The 21,906-nt window shown below is 43.7% G+C and overlaps 1 protein-coding gene across 1 annotated transcript; it reads right to left on the reverse strand.

Moving 5' to 3' along the window:
• Positions 1-244: 244 nt before the first annotated feature.
• Positions 245-15,725, reverse strand: LOC139407193 (transmembrane protein 63A). Its single transcript, XM_071150752.1, has 23 exons — positions 15,607-15,725; positions 14,938-15,095; positions 14,707-14,786; positions 14,432-14,510; positions 14,318-14,355; positions 14,061-14,203; positions 13,404-13,455; positions 13,166-13,274; positions 12,998-13,068; positions 12,656-12,736; positions 12,059-12,182; positions 8,464-8,597; positions 8,040-8,195; positions 7,646-7,799; positions 6,929-7,035; positions 6,328-6,414; positions 4,562-4,627; positions 3,927-4,089; positions 3,626-3,731; positions 3,379-3,546; positions 3,101-3,216; positions 2,970-3,017; positions 245-2,371 (listed from the first exon to the last, which is right to left on the reverse strand). Exons 2-23 carry the CDS (start codon positions 15,085-15,087, stop codon positions 2,222-2,224), a joined length of 2,382 nt encoding a protein of 793 aa, XP_071006853.1. The 5' UTR covers positions 15,088-15,095; positions 15,607-15,725; the 3' UTR covers positions 245-2,221.
• Between the last annotated feature and the right edge of the window lie 6,181 nt (positions 15,726-21,906).

The following is a 21,906-nucleotide window of genomic DNA, read 5'->3' on the forward strand; positions in this document are numbered from 1 at the left end:
GACCTGCAAGCAATTAGAGCCCCCGCAAACTCTCTCACTGTCCCAAAACTCATGTTTCTTCTCGTGTGTGAGTGTCATAAACAGGCATAGAGATCTCACTGGTAGTTAAGCACATTTGCTATTATGAGTTGCTGAAGCAAATTATTGCCTGTAGTCTCAATGGCTCTTTAATTGCCTTCTGGGTGTTTAGCTATCCAATTACCCAACCACACTCCAAGGAGGTACAGGCTAACACCAGTAATCCATTCTGATGAAATCTACTATTTATTACCCACTCACCCACACTCTCCCTTTCTCATTCACCAACACACACACAACCTTAACATAACGAGGGAAAATGTTTTTAATTCTTGTGCAACTGAAAATCTCTGTGCAACAAACACCACCAAACAAACCTGATAACCCATGTGCTCCTTGAGCGTCCAACAGTATAATGTCTTAAGGGCCCCCTAAGTAAAGGTGTATGCCTGTTTGTGTGTAGTTATTCACATTTGTTCAGTACATGTGCTAGGGGTGAGGAAATGGTGTCAAAGCTTAATACTGCCAAAAGTTATTTCCACGTCTCTAGAGTTGCCTGTTACACAATCTGTGATTACATGGTGAACTCGCCCTGCTTTACGTTGTCTCTTTGTCCATGATTGAGAGCCATTGATTGCAGAGCTGAGCGCTCCAGATCACCCCTGGACTAAAGTTTGTTTTTCAGATTATTCTGTTGGTTTAAGAGGCTTTTGGCGGAACTGAACTATATTATGTACTTCTGTGTGTGTATGTATGTCACAGCTAATTAACAGTGAATTAAGTGTCAGAGATAAAACTACAAAATCAGGACGTACCAATTTGAAGTAAGCCAATAAGAACCACTTTTGCAGCCCGCTATTGTTCCTGATATTTTCCATTCTTCACCCCCAAAACAAGGTGAATTTACACTGATCCTAATCTAATAACAAAACCCTATTTTTCTGCTCTGTGAAAAGCCTCCACCCAGATATCTGGCGGGCTTAGCACTTCATTAATCGGCCAATCACATGTACTAAAAAACATGTCCTTTTGAAAACTGAGGCACCCTGGTGTGAGAGAAGGCTGGATGCAAGGGGATCAAAGAAAAAAAAGTCCTGTAGTAACAAGACACTGTTGAAGCTACTGCTAAATCCTAATAGAAAATCTGTCATGCAGTGCCCCCTATGGCTATGGACACTTAATAGTTACTTACATATTAACTTATTCGGCACAAAATCTCAAACACTAATTATGACCAACAAACTCTCATAATGCAACAACCATTTAACATTTTAAAGCAATATATTTAACACTGAGAAGTTTCATGCTGTTCATATTCACATAAATAGGCCTACTCTCATTCATCGTCAATAGTTATGTCAATTCATGTTCAGATTGTGTTATGGTTCAAAATCCTGATAATAAAAAATAAAAACATCTATAATATGTTAAATATATCAGCTTAATATAAAACATTTGTTAAAATGATTCAGTCAAAATGAAATAAAAGTTCCTTGCCTAATAATACAAAAACTATTTGTAAAAAATAGTTTTTGTATCATCAGACCTTGAGGTCCAGATTTGAAAGGCCCTGGTTCAGTACAAGTAATTTAAGGTGGACACTAACTGCCATGCAACAAGAGTGCCCTCTGTTGGTCAGAGAACCAAAATGCCTTCTATTCTGGCATCCTGGATATTAAAACGCAAACTCAGTGGAAATGCATGGCATGGCAGTTTTTCCCAACATTATGCTATAAAAGCAATTTTGGTTAACAAAAAAAAACTGTATTGGTGCTGAATAGTCTTTAGCCAAGGCAGTCCTCATAGGAAGGTCTTAGGAAAAGGGTCAGATTTGGGCATTTCTGACAGAAGGCTTGGCTCCTGAGTGGCTGCCAGCTCTCAGTGGAGCCTTGGCAGAGTTGTCTCAGGAGGCCCGTAACAATTTATTCTCTCCTCCCCTCCTGGAAAGAATCACTGATGGAGCACTATTGAATAAGTGAAAGCAAAGGCTCTACTTGGACCAATATATTGATATCAGACACATGCTAAGCTTGATGAAAGGAGAGAGAAAGGATGCATTTTAGGGGTATTTGAAGGGCCTGTGTTGGATGGTACAGCAATAGATTTGGGGATAAACTCCCCTATGCCATCACCTCAGTTCTGAGACTGGATGCCTCCAGGACTCATGGAAAAAAATCAAAAAGAAGGGGAAGATATTTTAAGTTCAGGGGTTCATCAACAGTTCATCATCTACTGGGCTCTGACAGGATGGGCTGCTGTCTGTCGTCCCATATGACTGGGGGGTTTTACACCCATCTGGTGATGTGGCGGGGGACTCAGGGGACTCGGTTCTAAGCACCCTTGGAAGGTAGACCTGTGGACACAGAGAGACAGTACCAGTCAAAAGTTTGGACACACCTACTCATTCCAGGGTTTCTTTATTTTTACAATTTTCTACATTGCAGAACAATAGTGAAAACATCCAAACTATGGTACTGTACATGTGCAGAAGGGAGAGGGTGAAAGGGATTCCTTAGTCAGTTGCACAACTGAATTATTTCAACCAAAATGTGTCTTCCACATTTAACCCAACCCCTCTGAATCAGATGTTTGTGTGGCTGCCTTAAATCAATGTCATCGCCACAGGGGAAGCAGTTGTTGGGGGTTAACTGCCTTGCTCAAGGGCAGAGCGGCAGATTTTTCACACCTTGCCGGCTCAATGATTCGAACCAGCAACCTTTCAGATACTGGCCAAACACTCTTAACCGCTAAGCTATCTGCCGCCTAGATTGAGAGACAGAAATAATATACGATATGTTCTGAAACTCTTAAGTTGGCTTTTGTTTCTACGATTCATATCCTCATTTTTGTGAAAGAACTGGGAGGGGTACCACCATATTGCTTCGCCCCTTCCAAACAGATTTTAACTTCCGTCTATAAATTCATGGTGAAGGAATAAACCTGTTACTGACCATGTTGCTGTCCGCCAATCCATCCAAGGGATCCTCATCCTCCTTCAACTGCAGGCAGAACAGAGACTGTTAGTGTCACTAACACACAAACACCACACGAACACCACAAGAACACCACACGAACAACACACCTTGTAGTTGTGAGGGCTGAGGTACTTGAAGTGTCCGAAGCAGGTGTAGCTGATGCAGATGCAGACAGTTACACACAGGACCACCAGAGTGAAGAGAGATGTGTCTGCCATGAACCCTGACCCAAAAACACATACAGAAGTGTGAGGATACGTTAAAAATGGTGCTTTAACTCGAGCAGGTAACTCCAGGGAAACAGCCAAGTTAGAAGAAGAAGAAGGGACATAAGTAAGCCTTCTATGTATGAGAGCTCCAGTAAACATCCAGGCGTGTGCGTTACCTGTCCGGAGGACGGAGAAGAAATAGAGCCAGATGAGGCAGATGATGGGTGCAGCCAGGGCTTGATTGACAGCTCCCAGGTGCACCTGTCTGTCCAGGCGGGCGGGCAAGTAGGCAAAGTACAGGTTGTGTTTGTCCACTAGATGCTTCAGCATCAGGTACAGCAGACCTGGACACACAGAGGAGAGGGAATGTAACTTTAGGTCAAGGTCAGCAGTGTGTGTGTGTGTGTGTTGCCCATCACTCACCGAAAGGCACTATGACAGGGCAGGTGATGCTGTAAGCCATGATGACAGTGAACACACACAGGGTCCACCCGTACATGGCTCCGTACTCAAACTCATACGCTTGGTTCTGCAGACAGGACAAGGTTAAATCACACATCATCTGAACTTCATCCATGACTACGTAGATAAAAAAGGTCAACATTGATCATTCCATACTAACCATGGATGACAGATTGTTGTCTATTTCTGTTCTGTATATCTCGATCTGAACTTCCTGTAACGTTGAGCCCTGATTGATACAGGGGCGGAGTCTTAGTCTCACCTGTTTGACATACTTCCTCTCTGCGGCGGAGCGAGCCAGCGCCATGCGGATGGTGTAGAGCAGTAACCCTGGCAACCGCAGCAACTCCATCCCAGAGCCCACCAGGCCCGCCGTGATGACATAATTCACAAAGAACGCCCCCTGGTCAGGCAGGAACACACACCTGAAGGAGGAGGGGGGAGATGAGGCAAGGGAGAGAGAACGAGATAGAGAAATGGACACAATAAATGAGATGCTAGTTACTATACAGGGATGCAGTAAATGAGATGCTAGTTACTATACATGGACACAATAAATGAGATGCTAGTTACTATACATGGACACGGTAAATGAGATGCTAGTTATTATACAGGGACACAGTAAATGAGATGCTAGTTATTATACAGGGACACAGTAAATGAGATGCTAGTTATTATACATGAACACAGTAAATGAGATGCTAGTTATTATACATGGACACAGTAAATGAGATGCTAGTTATTATACACAGACACAGTAAATGAGATGCTAGTTATTATACATGGACACAGTAAATGAGATACTAGTTATTATACATGGACACAGTAAATGAGATACTAGTTATTGGGAGAGAAAGAGAGGCAGGTCAGAGGCATAGATAAAAGTGTATCACTCACTCAAACCTTAGCTTCCCATCAGCCAGAAACTCTTTGTCAAACAGCCAGCGGAAGAACACAGCCAGACTGTGGTTAGAAAAGAGAGCCAATCACATAAGATACAGTGCCTTGCGAAAGTATTCGGCCCCCTTGAACTTTGCGACCTTTTGCCACATTTCAGGCTTCAAACATAAAGATATAAAACTGTATTTTTTTTGTGAAGAATCAACAACAAGTGGGACACAATCATGAAGTGGAATGACATTTATTGGATATTTCAAACTTTTTTAACAAATCAAAAACTGAAAAATTGGGCGTGCAAAATTATTCAGCCCCTTTAAGTTAATACTTTGTAGCGCCACCTTTTGCTGCGATTACAGCTGTAAGTCGCTGTAAATTTTTTCCCATTCCTCCTTGCAAAACAGCTCGAGCTCAGTGAGGTCGGATGGAGAGCATTTGTGAACGGCAGTTTTCAGTTCTTTCCACAGATTCTCGATTGGATTCAGGTCTGGACTTTGACTTGGCCATTCTAACACCTGGATATGTTTATTTTTGAACCATTCCATTGTAGATTTTGCTTTATGTTTTGGATCATTGTCTTGTTGGAAGACAAATCTCCGTCCCAGTCTCAGGTCTTTTGCAGACTCCATCAGGTTTTCTTCCAGAATGGTCCTGTATTTGGCTTCCCATCAATTTTAACCATCTTCCCTGTCCCTGCTGAAGAAAAGCAGGCCCAAACCATGATGCTGCCACCACCATGTTTGACAGTGGGGATGGTGTGTTCAGGGTGATGAGCTGTGTTGCTTTTACGCCAAACATAACATTTTGCATGGTTGCCAAAAAGTTCAATTTTGGTTTCATCTGACCAGAGCACCTTCTTCCACATGTTTGGTGTGTCTCCCAGGTGGCTTGTGGCAAACTTTAAACGACACTTTTTATGGATATGGCTTTCTTCTTGCCACTCTTCCATAAAGGCCAGATTTGTGCAATATACGACTGATTGTTGTCCTATGGACAGAGTCTCCCACCTCAGCTGTAGATCTCTGCAGTTCATCCAGAGTGATCATGGGCCTCTTGGCTGCATCTCTGATCAGTCTTCTCCTTGTATATGCTGAAAGTTTAGAGGGACGGCCAGGTCTTGGTTGATTTGCAGTGGTCTGATACTCCTTCCATTTCAATATTATCACTTGCACAGTGCTCCTTGGGATGTTTAAAGCTTGGGAAATCTGTTTGTATCCAAATCCGGCTTTAAACTTCTTCACAACAGTATCTCGGACCTGCCTGGTGTGTTCCTTGTTCTTCATGATGCTCTCTGCGCTTTTAACGGACCTCTGAGACTATCACAGGGCAGGTGCATTTATACGGAGACTTGATTACACACAGGTGGATTGTATTTATCATCATTAGTCATTTAGGTCAACATTGGATCATTCAGAGATCCTCACTGAACTTCTGGAGAGAGTTTGCTGCACTGAAAGTAAAGGGGCTGAATAATTTTGCACGCCCAATTTTTCAGTTTTCGATTTGTTAAAAAAGTTAGAAATATCCAATAAATGTCGTTCCACTTCATAATTGTGTCCCACTTGTTGTTGATTCTTCACAAAAAAATACCTATATCTTTATGTTTGAAGCCTGAAATGTGGCAAAAGGTCGCAAAGTTCAAGGGGGCCGAATACTTTCGCAAGGCACTGTAAATGTAGTACAATTACAGAAACAAAAACATGATTTCATATTTCATTGATTATCTGGATTGATCATTAAGTGATCAGGGCGGGGTAATTAATTACCTGGTGAGTCCAAGAGAGGGCAGGATCAGAACCATGAACAGGAGGAAGATGTACAGCTTGTGCATCATAATCAACTGCTCTCTGGACCTACAGTACATAGATAACAGTGGCGGAAAAAGTACCCAATTTTCATACTTGAATAAAAGTAAAGATACTGTAAAAGAAAATGACTCAAGTGAAAATCATCCAGTAAAATACTACTTGAGTAAAAGTCTAAAAGTATTTGGTTTTACTTAAATATGAAATTTACTGATGGTCAGGTGCATAGTTCAACACTCAGATAATTTACAAAAAAGGCATTTGTGTTTAGTGAGTCTGTCAGATCAGAGGCAGTAGGGATGACCAGGGATGTTCTCTTGATAAGTGTGTGAATTAGACCATTTTCCTGTGCTGCTAAGCATTCAAAATGTAACGAGTACTTTTGGGTGTCAGAGAAAATGTAAGGAGTAAAAAGTACATCATTTTCCTTAGGAATGTAGTGAAGTAAAAGTTGCCAAAAATACAAATATTAAAGTACAGATAACCCAAAAAATGGCTTAAGTAGTACTTTAAAGTATTTGTACAGATACAGTATGTCAGTGAAGTTACTGTGTATGTGTACCTGTTCCAGTGGCACTCTCCCAGAGTTGAGTAGTACACTATGGTGGGCAGCAGGGCAGAGAAGGACCACAGAAGCAGAGTGGGGAAAAACTGACTGACCACAGCACTCTGTCTCACACACACATACAAACAAACAAACAATACATTACACTGTAGCATACAAATCAACACTAATTGAATACACAGCAAATGGCTCCCAAGTGGCACAGCGGCTTCTCAATGCTAGGGGTGTCACTACAGACCCTGGTTCGATCCCGGGCTGTATCACAACCGGCCTTGATCGGGAGTCCATTAGTGCAGCGCACAATTGGCCTAGCTTCGTCCGGGTTAGGGGAGGATTTGGCTGAGGTAGGCAGTCATTGTAAAATAAGAACTAGTTCTTAACGGACTTGCCTAGTTAAATAAAGGTTAAATGAGCACCAGCATTCCTCTGGCCTCGCCACACCAGCATTCCTCTGGCCTCGCCACACCAGCATTCCTCTGGCCTCGCCACACCAGCATTCCTCTGGCCTCGCCACACCAGCATTCCTCTGGCCTCGCCACACTAGCATTCCTCTCACCTCGCCACACCAGCATTCCTCTCACCTCGCCACACCAGCATTCCTCTCACCTCGCCACACCAGCATTCCTCTGGCCTCGCCACACCAGCATTCCTCTCACCTCACCAACCAACCAAATACAGTTATATTCTATTTTATTCTAGTAGATAGTGACTCACGTTGAGGTAGTAGATGGGCTTGGTGACGTTGAACTTGTCCATGGTGCTGATGATGATGGAGGGAGTGGTGAGGAAGGTGAGGAGGAAGAAGAGGAAGAAGTTGAGCAGCAGGCATCGGACCCACCAGCGGAAGCCCTGCACTGAAAGGTTGTCCCTGGGACAGAGAGAGAGAGGTATGGAGGGAGGAGAGAGAGAGGTATGGAGGGAGGAGAGAGAGAGGTATGGAGGGAGGAGAGAGAGAGGTATGGAGGGAGGAGAGAGAGGTATGGAGGGAGGAGAGAGAGGAGAAAACAGAGCAGAAAAACAGGAAGAGAGGTTATTTTCAACATAATAGAATATACTGTACCATTGTTATCAAACAGCACACTGTAGGTTAGGTTATAGGGGGACTCACCAGTACACATTTCTGGGATGAGGGGCATAGTCAACCCTCCAGTTCCTCACTTTCAGAGTCGCGCTACAAGACGAAGGCTGGGGCTCTCGGCCACACCCACACCTCACTGCACTGTCCCCATTTCCACAGTCCAGGGCGTTGAAGTCCTTCAGAATGCTGAGGGGAGTGAGTGACAGCTGTCAATCATCATGTTTACATAACCCAAGAAAGTGGATACATCAACTAATATTGTTTCCACTAATGATGGTACAGTCATCAATTCCATGTTAATTTTCCTGTTGGGTCGGAACAAAAGCCTGCACTCCCTGAAGCTCTCTAGAGCTGGGGATGGTGAGAGACGCAATCTAAGGTTGGAGAATCATTTCTATCATTATCATCAATATGACACTTAGCCCCTCACCAGCCCCAGAGATGAGAAACTCACTATGTGGCCATTGCCTCAGACTGCAGAGTGACGAAGACCATCCCTAGGGGGTGCTGTGGCACAAGCTCTCTCTGCGTCCTCACCTCCTCCAACAGACCTGCCGCTTGACCACGGAAGTACTCTATGGCATCTACCTAGAGCCACAGAAAACATACATACATACAGTGGGGCAAAAAAGTATTTAGTCAGCCACCAATTGTGCAAGTTCTCCCACTTAAAAAGATGAGAGGCCTGTAATTGTCATCACAGGTACACTTCAACATGACAGACAAAATGAGAAAAAAAAATCCAGAAAATCACATTGTAGGATTTTTAATTAATTTATTGCAAATTATGGTAGAAAATAAGTATTTGGTCAATAACAAAAGTTTCTCTCAATACTTTGTTATATACCCTTTGTTGGCAATGACAGAGGTCAAACGTTTTCTGTAAGTCTTCACAAGGTTTTCACACACTGTTGCTGGTATTTTGGCCCATTCCTCCATGCAGATCTCCTCTAGAGCAGTGATGTTTTGGGGCTGTTGCTGGGCAACACAGACTTTCAACTCCCTCCAAAGATTTTCTATGGGGTTGAGATCTGGAGACTGGACCTTGAAATGCTTCTTACGAAGCCACTCCTTCGTTGCCCAGGTGGTGTGTTTGGGATCATTGTCATGCTGAAAGACCCAGCCACGTTTCATCTTCAATGCCCTTGCTGATGGAAGGAGGTTTTCACTCAAAATCTCACGATACATGGCCCTATTCATTCTTTCCTTTACACAGATCAGTCGTCCTGGTCCCTTTGCAGAAAAACAGCCCCAAAGCATGATGTTTCCACCCCCATGCTTCACAGTAGGTATGGTGTTCTTTGGATGCAATTATTTTTCCTCCAAACACGACGAGTTGAGTTTTTACCAAAAAGTTATATTTTGGTTTCATCTGACCATATGACATTCTCCCAATCTTCTTCTGGATCATCCAAATGCTCTCTAGCAAACTTCAGACGGGCCTGGACATGTACTGGCTTAAGCAGGGGCACTGCAGGATTTGAGTCCCTGGCGGCGTAGTGTGTTACTGATGGTAGGCTTTGTTACTTTGGTCCCAGCTCTCTGCATGTCATTCACTAGGTCCCCCCGTGTGATTCTGGGATTTTTGCTCACCGTTCTTGTGATCATTTTGACCCCACGGGGTGAGATCTTGCGTGGAGCCCTAGATCGAGGGAGATTATCAGTGGTCTTGTATGTCTTCCATTTCCTAATAATTGCTCCCACAGTTGATTTCTTCAAACCAAGCTGCTTACCTATTGCAGATTCAGTCTTCCCAGCCTGGTGCAGGTCTACAATTTTGTTTCTGGTGTCCTTTGACAGCTCTTTGGTCTTGGCCATAGTGGAGTTTGGAGTGTGACCGTTTGAGGTTGTGGACAGGTGTCTTTTATACTGATAACAAGTTCAAACAGGTGCCATTAATACAGGTAACGAGTGGAGGACAGAGGAGCCTCTTAAAGAAGAAGTTACAGGTCTGTGAGAGCCAGAAATCTTGCTTGTTTGTAGGTGACCAAATACTTATTTTCCACCATAATTTGCAAATAAATTCATTAAAATTCCTACAATGTGATTTTCTTTCTCATTTTGTCTGTCATAGTTGAAGTATACCTATGATGAAAATTACAGGCCCCTCTCATCTTTTTAAGTGGGAGAACTTGCACAATTGGTGGCTGACTAAATACTTTTTTGCCCCACTGTATATACACTGCTCAAAAAAATAAAGAGAACACTAAAATAACACATCCTAGATCTGAATGAATGAAATATTTTTATTAAATACTTTTTTCTTTACATAGTTGAATGTGCTGACAACAAAATCACACAAAAATTATCAATGGAAATCAAATTTATCACCCCATGGAGGTCTGGATTTGGAGTCACACTCAAAATTAAATTGGAAAACCACACTACAGGCTGATCCAACTTTGATGTAATGTCCTTAAAACAAGTCCAAATGAGGCTCAGTAGTGTGTGTGGCCTCCACGTGCCTGTATGACCTTCCTACAACGCCTGGGCATGCTCCTGATGAGGTGGCGGATGGTCTCCTGAGGGATCTCCTCCCAGACCTGGACAAAAGCATCCGCCAACTCCTGGACAGTCTGGATGGAGTGAGACATGATGTCCCAGATGTGCTCAATTGGATTCAGGTCTGGGGAACGGACAGGCCAGTCCATAGCATCAATGCCTTCCTCTTGCAGAAACTGCTGACACACTCCAGCCACATGAGGTCTAGCATTGTCTTGCATTAGGAGGAACCCAGGGCCAACCGCACCAGCATATGGTCTCACAAGGGGTCTGAAGATCTCATCTCGGTACCTAATGGCAGTCAGGCTACCTCTGGTGAGCACATGGAGGCCCCACAAAGCGGCCCCACAAAGAAATGCCACCCCACACCATGACTGACCCACCGCCAAACCGGTCATGCTGGAGTATGTTGCAGGCAGCAAAACATTCTCCACGGCGTCTCCAGACTGTCACATGTGCTCAGTGTGAACCTGCTTTCATCTGTGAAGAGCACAGGGCACCAGTGGCGAATTTGCCAATCTTGGTGTTCTCTGGCAAATGCCAAACGTCCTGCACGGTGTTGGGCTGTATAAACACAACCCCCACCTGTGGACGTCGGGCCCTCATACCACCCTCATGGAGTCTGTTTCTGACCGTTTGAGCAGACACATGCACATTTGTGGCCTGCTGGAGGTCATTTTGCAGGGCTCTGGCAGTGCTCCTCCTTGCACAAAGGCGGAGGTAGCGGTCCTGCTGCTGGGTTGTTGCCCTCCTACGGCCTCCTCCACGTCTCCTGATGTACTGGCCTGTCTCCTGGTAGCGCCTCCATGCTCTGGACACTACGCTGACAGACACAGCAAACCTTCTTGCCACAGCTCGCATTGATGTGCCATCCTGGATGAGCTGCACTACCTTTGCCACTTGTGTGGGTTGTAGACTCCGTCTCATGCTACCACTAGAGTGAAAGCACCGCCAGCATTCAAAAGTGACCAAAACATCAGCCAGGAAGCATAGGAACTGAGAAGTGGTCTGTAGTCACCACCTGCAGAACCACTCCTTTATTGGGGGTGTCTTGCTAATTGCCTATAATTTCCACCTGTTGTCTATTCCATTTGCACAACAGCATGTGAAATTGATTGTCAATCAGTGTTGCTTCCTAAGTGGACAGTTTGATTTCACAGAAGTGTGATTGACTTGGAGTTACATTGTGTTGTTTAAGTGTTCCCTTTATTTTTTTGAGCAGTGTATATATATATATATATATATATATATATATATATATATAAACACAGACACATAGATACACATTCTGTATCACTCACCTGGACAAAGCATAATATCACATTACAGTCAAGAAAACATACAAACATTCAAAAATAGTACCTTAGGAACAACAGAGAGAGTATCATCTGTGTGAAATGCCTGACACGTTGCTCCACAGTCACTCACTACAAGCCCCATCAGACTGAAACACCCATCTGGATACACCGACCGAATCTCACTACTCCTAACACAGCCCAGATCCCGCAACCCCTCTCCTGGCTTTCTCTTGGTATTGTCCCTCTCACCTCCTGACAGTTGCGGGTGCGGCAGCAGCAGAGGTGACCACATAGACGGGGGTTGATCACCTCCCTCTGGCCCCCTCGCTGAAGTACCCGCTCGTAGTAGTGCAGGTTCTTCTCTGCTCGCTTCCTGAGAGACAGAAAACAACAGGATTTAGTGTAAACGAAAGGTAGGGAAGGATCAGTCAGTCAATCCAGACTGCTATATCTGACTACATGTCAAATCAGAAAGAACTACACGCTATGCATTTCTTTAGCGTGGCGTTACCGTGGCAGCTTGGCAGCATGACGTTACTAGGGCAGCGTGACGTTACTTGGCTATCTTCACGATAGTTACCAGGGCAACTTGGCAGCGTGACATTACCAGGGCAGCTTGGCAGCGTGACATTACCAGGGCAGCTTGGCAGCGTGACGTTACTTGGCTATCGTGACGTTACCAGGGCAGCGTGGCAGCGTGACGTTACCAGGTCAGCGTGACGTTACCGTGGCAGTTTGACATTACCAGGGCAGCGTAACATAACCAGAGCAGCGTGGCGTTACCAGGGCAGCGTGGCGTTACCAGGGCTGCGTGACGTTACCAGGGCAGCTTGCCAAAGCACCGACCTTTCCTTGTCCAGGTGCATCAGCTGGGCCACATCATATGTCAAGTGCACTTCACACACACGGCAGGTAGGGTAGGCCTCACTGCAGAACAGGCAAGGGGAGAATAGAGGTGAGGATAAGGCACAGGGTCTAAATATATACAGGTACATGTATGTCCAATGTTCATCCTTGTAAGCCATTGTCTGCCCATTCAGGCAAGTTATCACTAGTCAAACTGAATCACTTTTATTACCATGGTGAAGACAAAGACACCACAGGTGTGGGTGTATGTTCAGAAGACAGGGTTATTGGGTGAGTGTGGACCCCCCATGTTGGGAGAATGGTGCGGTCCAGTCTACTTACGTAAAGTGGGTCCTGATGTCCTCTTCACTGGCTTCTTTGGGGATGGAAGACGCAAACAGTGTGTTTCTGGTCTACGGGGGGAGCAAAGCACACTCATCAGTATCAGTAATAACTACTAGTGAGGGGATGAACTGTTGGTTTTGTGACAGATGGAACAGAGGAACTGACCAGCCCTCTGCCCATGCCCTTCATCTGGGAGGTGTGTCGCCTAAGCAGTAACACTGTCAAGATCAGGTAGATGACTGCAAACACTGTGTGTATCCACAGCAGGTTATTACTGAGGAAATCATAACAAACAAACGGTTACCTAAAGCATTAAGGAACCATTATAATGGAAGTTCATATTATATACAATGAAAGAACCACACATACATACAGACACATGCATGCACGAACACACACTTACTCCTTCTGAAGATTACCCACAGTAGTCCTTCCGAAGTTGTACGGGTCATTTCCTTAAAAAAATAACATATCACACTTAAATTTCCTGAGACTGTTAAAACATTTAATTATAGCAGGATAAGAAAACTGACAGCAATATTGTTGTTGATTACAATGTTGAAAGAGTAAATGTAAAAGAACTCTGCAATAGTTATGCTTCAGTCAGTGGTAAGTAACACCATTGTGTTGAAAGAGATTAACTTTCACTGCCACACATCGGTGGTAGGTAATGTCGTACAAAAGAGGATGTTTATACTCTCGGTCTCGCGCTGGCAAAAGTGAGACATAGCAACGAAACAATGTTGTGTGTACAGAGTGATTAGCATGGCAGAGTGTTATGTTAAACACTGTTTATACATCTGTTATGTGTGAGTAAAGTTTGAGTTGTTGTAAGTAATGTCGTTGTTACATTTATAATGAAGCACTGCCTGGCAGTGTTGTGTTTGGGTTCACATTGCATTGTGAGAGTGTAATACAGTAAGGTTCTTATACAGCAATATTGAGAGTTTTGTAACAATGTTGTGTTGACAGGGTGGGGTTTGCATTATATTAGTGTTGTGTTGACATGGTGGTGTTTGCATTATATTAGCGTTGTGTTGACATGGTGTGTCACACCCACCTAGCAGGTTACCAGACAGGTTGACAGGCAAGATGACAGTCACGGAGATGATGGTAACCAGCACCAGGAGGGTGATCAGGTGACGCTGGAAGGACAGGTAGTGGACAGCGTCGATCCCACAACGCGCCTTCACCATCTCCTCACTGGAAAAAGAAACACAAATTGAGGGTGCAACCTCAACATACGAAAACAATGACTGCCTCGCCCGCCCGCCCCACCCACCCACCCACAGAAAGAGAGAGAGCAAGAATACTCACTCCATTCTGATGATGTAGGGGAGCCAGGAGCAGCATCCCTAGAGAGGAAAAAGAAAGATAAAGATGACTATTAGATGGAGTTGATGATGGTGATGATTACAACATCTCCCTCACCAATTCGTGCTCCGGCTCCTCCACGTTGGACACACAGGACGACATTCTCCCATAGCGGCGGTGTGATGTCTCACTGAACCTGAAACACAGACGGCTAAGGTCATCATCATTGGGACAGGGCAGGCGGGTCGGGGTCAATAGGACACTTATCTCTATAGACAATTAATTCAACTATTGGCAGGCAGTAACACCCACTGCAGAATTTAGGTAGGTGTGTTTATATTGTTTTTCTCAGGTTTCAACCGGAAATTATACTGTTTGATGTCATAACGGACCCTTCCCTGTCAGAGATCAGTGCCAGGCGGCCATAGTCCCACAGCTTCCTCCTGATGACGGAGAAGAGGATCAGCAACGCCTGAGATAAGTACACAACAACAGAATGAGGAAATGGCTTGATTTGTGTGCATGTGTTGTGTAACGCTATCCTATTAGGGTTTGGAATCACCCTTATGTGGTCATATGAGTTTCAGTATGAGTGTCAGTTAATGCAACACACACACACACACCAAGAAGAAGCTGAAGTCCAGCAGCAGTACAACAGGCACCCCTCCAAAGTTGTTTCCCTTGAGGACGGTGCTTTCTGTGGAGCTGAAACAACTGCTATTGTCCACATGATGTGCACTGCCATTTTTCACCAGCCCCCACCAAGTGGACATCACAGCAGCTGAATAAAAAACATTGTTCATATCAAGATTGTATCACAATGTTACATGTTACAATGTGTCAGTTCAACGAAATGATAGACAAGTATTGGAGACTGAGCATTACATTACAAATACAACCTTTATTTTTATCAGTGAGAGCAATATTTTGTATCTCCGAAATTAGGTTAAATATATATCATCTCATTGACAGTGTGTCACGCGGGTCAATCCCTGAACAGCTGTTAGCTTCACGTAATGTTTGCTAGCACGTAGTTAGCTAACTAGCTATACATTGTAATTACTTCCCTGTTATAACTTAGACATAAACACATGATAAAAATAGTTTGAGACAGCGAAAAGTTGACAAATCCCTAAAACGCAAGCTAAACTAGTGCATATAGTCTAGTGGTTGCTAAAACAAGTGGCAACATTAACTTCCGCCTTTCATGGTTTTTGTCTCGTCTCCAAATGTTACAACACGATTTAAATTGCATCAACCTGATTTGGCAAGACTTCTGAAGACATACATACCTGGGACAGCCTCTGATACCCGAAATTACGGGGACAAAACTTTTAGCGGTAATAACACAGATAGGAACAACAAGGTTGTGGTCACTGGAACTTCTTCTTTAGGATTTGGTTGGCGGATCGATTCGAACTTTTAAATGCCTACGCCGCCTCCTACTGTACTGGAGTGTGAGCCCAGTCATGGCCTACTTACATTAAATCATCTTCATTCGTCCTGTTCCAAGACACCACCACCTACACTAAGTAAAAACCCACTACCCTATTCCACTACTTTAAACCAATCTGCTCCTGCACCATGCCAACGGCCTGGGAGAATGGGACAGCACCCCTCAACACATCCTGTAACTCTTCTGAAGTCAAATCTTGTATACCCTAAAACTTCTCTGCAGCTGCCACTACAACCCCGACTTTCTGTGATTTATGTTACAGTTGATAACCATTGCTATGAACGCTAAGAAGCCAACCTTACTGAAGCATAAATCATTCGTTGCCCTATCCCTCGGTGCTGGCACACATTTACTACTCACTGGGATCCACTCAGGATCCCTTGACTCATCCCCCTCTACTTTCTTCACTGCATATGACACCTTCTGCACTACTCTGACTCTGGCCACTTCAAACTGCCTCTCTCACATTGAACCCCTTCCAATCCCCAGAAACATGAGCACCCCTACAGTTTACACAGACAACTTAATATACCAAAACTACACAATCCTGCACACTTCCCACATCTTGGAATCTCCCTCCTACACACTGCTGAAACGTGACCATAAATGTTACACCTGAAACAGCTCAGTGGATTCTGCACAAAATCTCTAACTGGAAAACTGATATATCCTAACATGACTCAAATGTTAGGATATATATATACAGTGCCTTGCGAAAGTATTCGGCCCCCTTGAACTTTGCGACCTTTTGCCACATTTCAGGCTTCAAACATAAAGATATAAAACTGTATTTTTTTGTGAAGAATCAACAATAAGTGGGACATAATCATGAAGTGGAACGACATTTATTGGATATTTCAAACTTTTTTAACAAATCAAAAACTGAAAAATTGTGCGTGCAAAATTATTCAGCCCCCTTAAGTTAATACTTTGTAGCGCCACCTTTTGCTGCGATTACAGCTGTAAGTCGCTTGGGGTATGTCTCTATCAGTTTTGCACATCGAGAGACTGAATTTTTTTCCCATTCCTCCTTGCAAAACAGCTCAAACTCAGTGAGGTTGGATGGAGAGCATTTGTGAACAGCAGTTTTCAGTTCTTTCCACAGATTCTCGATTGGATTCAGGTCTGGACTTTGACTTGGCCATTCTAACACCTGGATATGTTTATTTTTGAACCATTCCATTGTAGATTTTGCTTTATGTTTTGGATCATTGTCTTGTTGGAAGACAAATCTCCGTCCCAGTCTCAGGTCTTTTGCAGACTCCATCAGGTTTTCTTCCAGAATGGTCCTGTATTTGGCTCCATCCATCTTCCCATCAATTTTAACCATCTTCCCTGTCCCTGCTGAAGAAAAGCAGGCCCAAACCATGATGCTGCCACCACCATGTTTGACAGTGGGGATGGTGTGTTCAGAGTGATGAGCTGTGTTGCTTTTACGCCAAACATAACATTTTGCATTGTTGCCAAAAAGTTCAATTTTGGTTTCATTCCATTTCAATATTATCGCTTGCACAGTGCTCCTTGGGATGTTTAAAGCTTGGGAAATCTTTTTGTATCCAAATCCGGCTTTAAACTTCTTCACAACAGTATCTCGGACCTGCCTGGTGTGTTCCTTGTTCTTCATGATGCTCTCTGCGCTTTTAACGGACCTCTGAGACTATCACAGTGCAGGTGCATTTATACGGAGACTTGATTACACACAGGTGGATTGTATTTTTCATCATTAGTCATTTAGGTCAACATTGGATCATTCAGAGATCCTCACTGAACTTCTGGAGAGCGTTTGCTGCACTGAAAGTAAAGGGGCTGAATAATTTTGCACGCCCAATTTTTCAGTTTTTGATTTGTTAAAAAAGTTTGAAATATCCAATAAATGTCGTTCCACTTCATGATTGTGTCCCACTTGTTGTTGATTCTTCACAAAAAAATACAGATTTATATCTTTATGTTTGAAGCCTGAAATGTGGCAAAAGGTCGCAAAGTTCAAGGGGGCCGAATACTTTCGCAAGGCACTGTATATGTGTATATATGTTCGGTAGAGACTCAAAACTCACAAAAAAAACTGACAATGACTCTTGTGTTTCACCACACTCCCCACCTGGTCTAAGTCACACAAAACATCCGGTGTCACAAACACCAGGAATTTAACTGCAATTGCTCCACATCCACATTTACCGCTACTGCAATAATCACTCCTTTTTCTATGGTATATTGGGGATCGCACAATGTAATGTACATCCCGCCACCTACTATGCGGGATGGAAACAGGATACCCCCTAAAAAAACTGAACAAACTACCAAAAAATAAAACAAAAATGTTTCTGTTAAAAAAATACAACAGATCTGATCCCTACACAGTCTCAAGGGGAACCCGGTGCCAGTACCCCTTGAAAATCAGATGTAAAATTCTTAGGTCCTAAAAACTTTTCTGCCGCAGCCACAATAATGTCCAGTTTCTTAGACATCTTTGAGACACACTATAATTCTGACAGGTTGTACGTCCTCCACCCACTGGAGGGCAACTACTATTGCCAACAGTTCAACTGAGTATACTGACAGTTCATCTGTTAGTCTTCTATATATCTGCAAATCAAATTCAGGAACGTAACCACCTGCTCCTGTGCGCCAACTATCTAGGTCCATCTGTAAAAAGTGGTAAAAATGCAGAAAAGCCTTTATCAATGTAATTGTCAACCAGTTTCCCTATATCACTGACTTCTGACCAATCTTTTATTTTCTCTACCAATGTTAGATCAACAACAAGATCTTGTTCCTTGTGTCACTGGACCTATATGAAGCTAGCCATAATAAGCTAGCCTATGTGAAGCTAGTCATAAAATGGTGGAATTTGCAGTTGGCCTTCAAAATAAATGTCCCTCAATGAAAGTGATGCAAATTTGTAAAAAATAGTGTAATAATTTTGGACTATTCCTCTTTACTAAACTGTTTCAGTTCAGCAATATTCTTGGGATGTCTAGTGTGAACTGCTTGCTTGAGGTCATGCCACAGCATCTCAATCGGGTTGAGGTCAGGACTCTGACTGGGCCCACTCCAGAAGGCATATTTTCTTCTGTTGAAACTATTTGGTTGTTAATTTACATCTGGTTTGGGTCGTTGTCCTGTTGCGTCACCCAACTTCTGTTGAACTTCAATAGGCGGACAGATAGTCTCACATTCTCCTGCCAAATGTCTTGATAAACTTGGGAATTCATTTTTCCGTCGGTGATAGCAAGCTGTCCAGGCCCTGAGGCAGCAAAGCAGCCCCAAACCATGATGCTCCCTCCATCATACTTTACATTTGGGATGAGGTTTTGATGTTGGTGTGCTGTGCCTTTTTTTCTCCACACATAGTGTTGGGTGTTCCTTCCAAACAACTCAACTGTAGTTTAATTTGTCCACAGAATATTTTGCCAGTAGCGCTGTGGAACAGCCAGGTGGACTTTTGCAAACTTCAGACGTGCAGCAATGGGTTTTTTGGACAGCAGTGGGTTCTTCCGTGATGAACGAGTATCGTAGACTCATCAACTGAGATGTTAGCATGTTCCAGAGATTTCTGGAAGTCTTTAGATGACCGTTTAGGATTCTTTTTAACCTCATTGAGCATTCTGCGCTGTGCTCTTGCAGTCATTTTTGCAGGACGGCCACTCCTAGGGAGAGTAGCAACCGTGCTGAACTTTCTCCATTTATAGACAATTTGTCTTACCGTGGACGTTGGGTGCTTGATGAACATCAAGGCTTTTAGAGATACTTTTGTAACCATTTCCAGCTTTATGCAAGTCAACGATTCTTAATCTTAGGTCTTCTGAGATCTCTTTTGTTTGAGGCATGGTTCACATCAGGCAATACTTCTTGTGAATAGCAAACTCAATTTTGTGAATGTTTTTATAGGGCAACCATCCCAAGGAGCACTGTGCAAGCGATAATATTGAAATGGAAGGAGTATCAGACCACTGCAAATCTACCAAGACCTGGCCGTCCCTCTAAACTTTCAGCTCATACAAGGAGAAGACTGATCAGAGATGCAGCCAAGAGGCCCATGATCACTCTGGATGAACTGCAGAGATCTACAGCTGAGGTGGGAGACTCTGTCCATAGGACAACAATCAGTCGTATATTGCACAAATCTGGCCTTTATGGAAGAGTGGCAAGAAGAAAGCCATTTCTTAAAGATATCCATAAAAAGTGTCGTTTAAAGTTTGCCACAAGCCACCTGGGAGACACACGAAACATGTGGAAGAAGGTGCTCTGGTCAGATGAAACCAAAATTGAACTTTTTGGCAACAATGCAAAATGTTATGTTTGGCGTAAAAGCAACACAGCTCATCACCCTGAACACACCATCCCCACTGTGAAACATAGTGGTGGCAGCATCATGGTTTGGGCCTGCTTTTCTTCAGCAGGGACAGGGAAGATGGTTAAAATTGATGGGAAGATGGATGGAGCCAAATACAGGACCATTCTGGAAAAAAAACCTGATGGAGTCTGCAAAAGACCTGAGACTGGGACGGAGATTTGTCTTCCAACAAGACAATGATCCAAAACATAAAGCAAAATCTACAATGGAATGGTTCAAAAATAAACATATCCAGGTGTTAGAATGGCCAAGTCAAAGTCCAGACCTGAATCCAATCGAGAATCTGTGGAAAGAACTGAAAACTGCTGTTCACAAATGCTCTCCATCCAACCTCACTGAGCTCGAGCTGTTTTGCAAGGAGGAATGGGAAAAAAATTCAGTCTCTCGATGTGCAAAACTGATAGAGACATACCCCAAGCGACTTACAGCTGTAATCGCAGCAAAAGGCGGCGCTATAAAGTATTACTTAAGGGGGCTGAATAATTTTGCACGCCCAATTTTTCAGTTTTTGATTTGTTAAAAAAGTTTGAAATATCCAATAAATGTCGTTCCACTTCATGATTGTGTCCCACTTGTTGTTGATTCTTCACAAAAAAATACAGTTTTATATCTTTATGTTTGAAGCCTGAAATGTGGCAAAAGGTCGCAAAGTTCAAGGGGGCCGAATACATTCGCAAGGCACTGTACATATGAGATGAGTAATGTAGGGTATGTAAACATATTATGTAGCATTGTTTAAAGCGGCTAGTGATATATATATACATCAATTTCCATCAATTCCCATTATTAAAGTGGCTGGAGTTGAGTCAGTGTGTTGGCAGCAGCCACTCAATGTTAGTGGTGGCTGTTTAACAGTCTGATGGCCTTGAGATAGAAGCTATTTTTCAGTCTCTCGGTCCCTGCTTTGATGCACCTGCACTGACCTCGTCTTCTGGATGATAGCGGGGTGAACAGGCAGTGGCTCGGGTGGTTGTTGTCCTTGATGAACTTTATGGCCTTCTTGTGACATCGGGTGTTGTAGGTGTCCTGGAGGGCAGGTAGTTTGCCCCCGGTGATGCGTTGTGCAGACCTCACTACCCTCTGGAGAGCCTTACGGTTGTGGGCGGAGCAGTTGCCATACCAGGTGGTGATACAGCCCGACAGGATGCTCTCGATTGTGCATCTGTAGAAGTTTGTGAGTGCTTTTGGTGACAAGCCAAATTTCTTCAGCCTCCTGAGGTTGAAGAGGTGCTGCTGCGCCTTCTTCACGACGCTGTCTATGTGGGTGGACCAATTCAGTTTGTCCGTGATGTGTACGCCGAGGAACCTTCACAAGCACTTGAGTTGCTCCTGAGACTGTTCTCCTCCACCTCCACCTGCCTGGTGCACTGGCCATATGGTCTGAACAAGTAAATGCACTGGCCATATGCTCTGAGTGTTCTTCAACTGTGTGTGTGTGGGTGTGTGTGAGCGTGTGTGTGTGTGTGTGTGTGCACCTTTTTGGAACTGAACAGACCAGTGTTAAGTATAATTATCTGCAAAAGAACAGGAAGAAATAACTGAAGTAGTACTTCCTCAAACTTCTTTATCCTACGAACATGAAACCGAAACCAGCTGAGGGAATCCTAGGATCAGATTTTGTAAATAGGTAATGATGACAGGACAGAAAAACAACAACATTTTCCTGGAAGACAGTAAGTAACTCATAGTCCTAATAGACATGTCAAAGTTCATAAGTATCTTGATTGAGAATGAACAAAAGGATATCCCATGGCAGTATGCTTCCTACATACTACCTCTCAC

The sequence above is a fragment of the Oncorhynchus clarkii genome, chromosome 4 (assembly GCF_045791955.1).
Source record: "Oncorhynchus clarkii lewisi isolate Uvic-CL-2024 chromosome 4, UVic_Ocla_1.0, whole genome shotgun sequence".
NCBI classification, from domain to species: Eukaryota; Metazoa; Chordata; class Actinopteri; order Salmoniformes; family Salmonidae; genus Oncorhynchus; species Oncorhynchus clarkii.

Excerpts from the sequence above, each read along its gene's own strand:
- LOC139407193 (XM_071150752.1), bottom strand. The coding sequence starts at position 15,087 with ATGTCCACTTGGTGGGGGCTGGTGAAAAATGGCAGTGCACATCATGTG. Across the intron at positions 3,547-3,625 it reads CCCTGTCATAGTGCCTTTCG|GTCTGCTGTACCTGATGCTG; the intron begins GTGAGTGATGGG and ends CTGTGTGTCCAG. Across the intron at positions 3,217-3,378 it reads CTTCTCCGTCCTCCGGACAG|GGTTCATGGCAGACACATCT; the intron begins GTAACGCACACG and ends TTTTTGGGTCAG.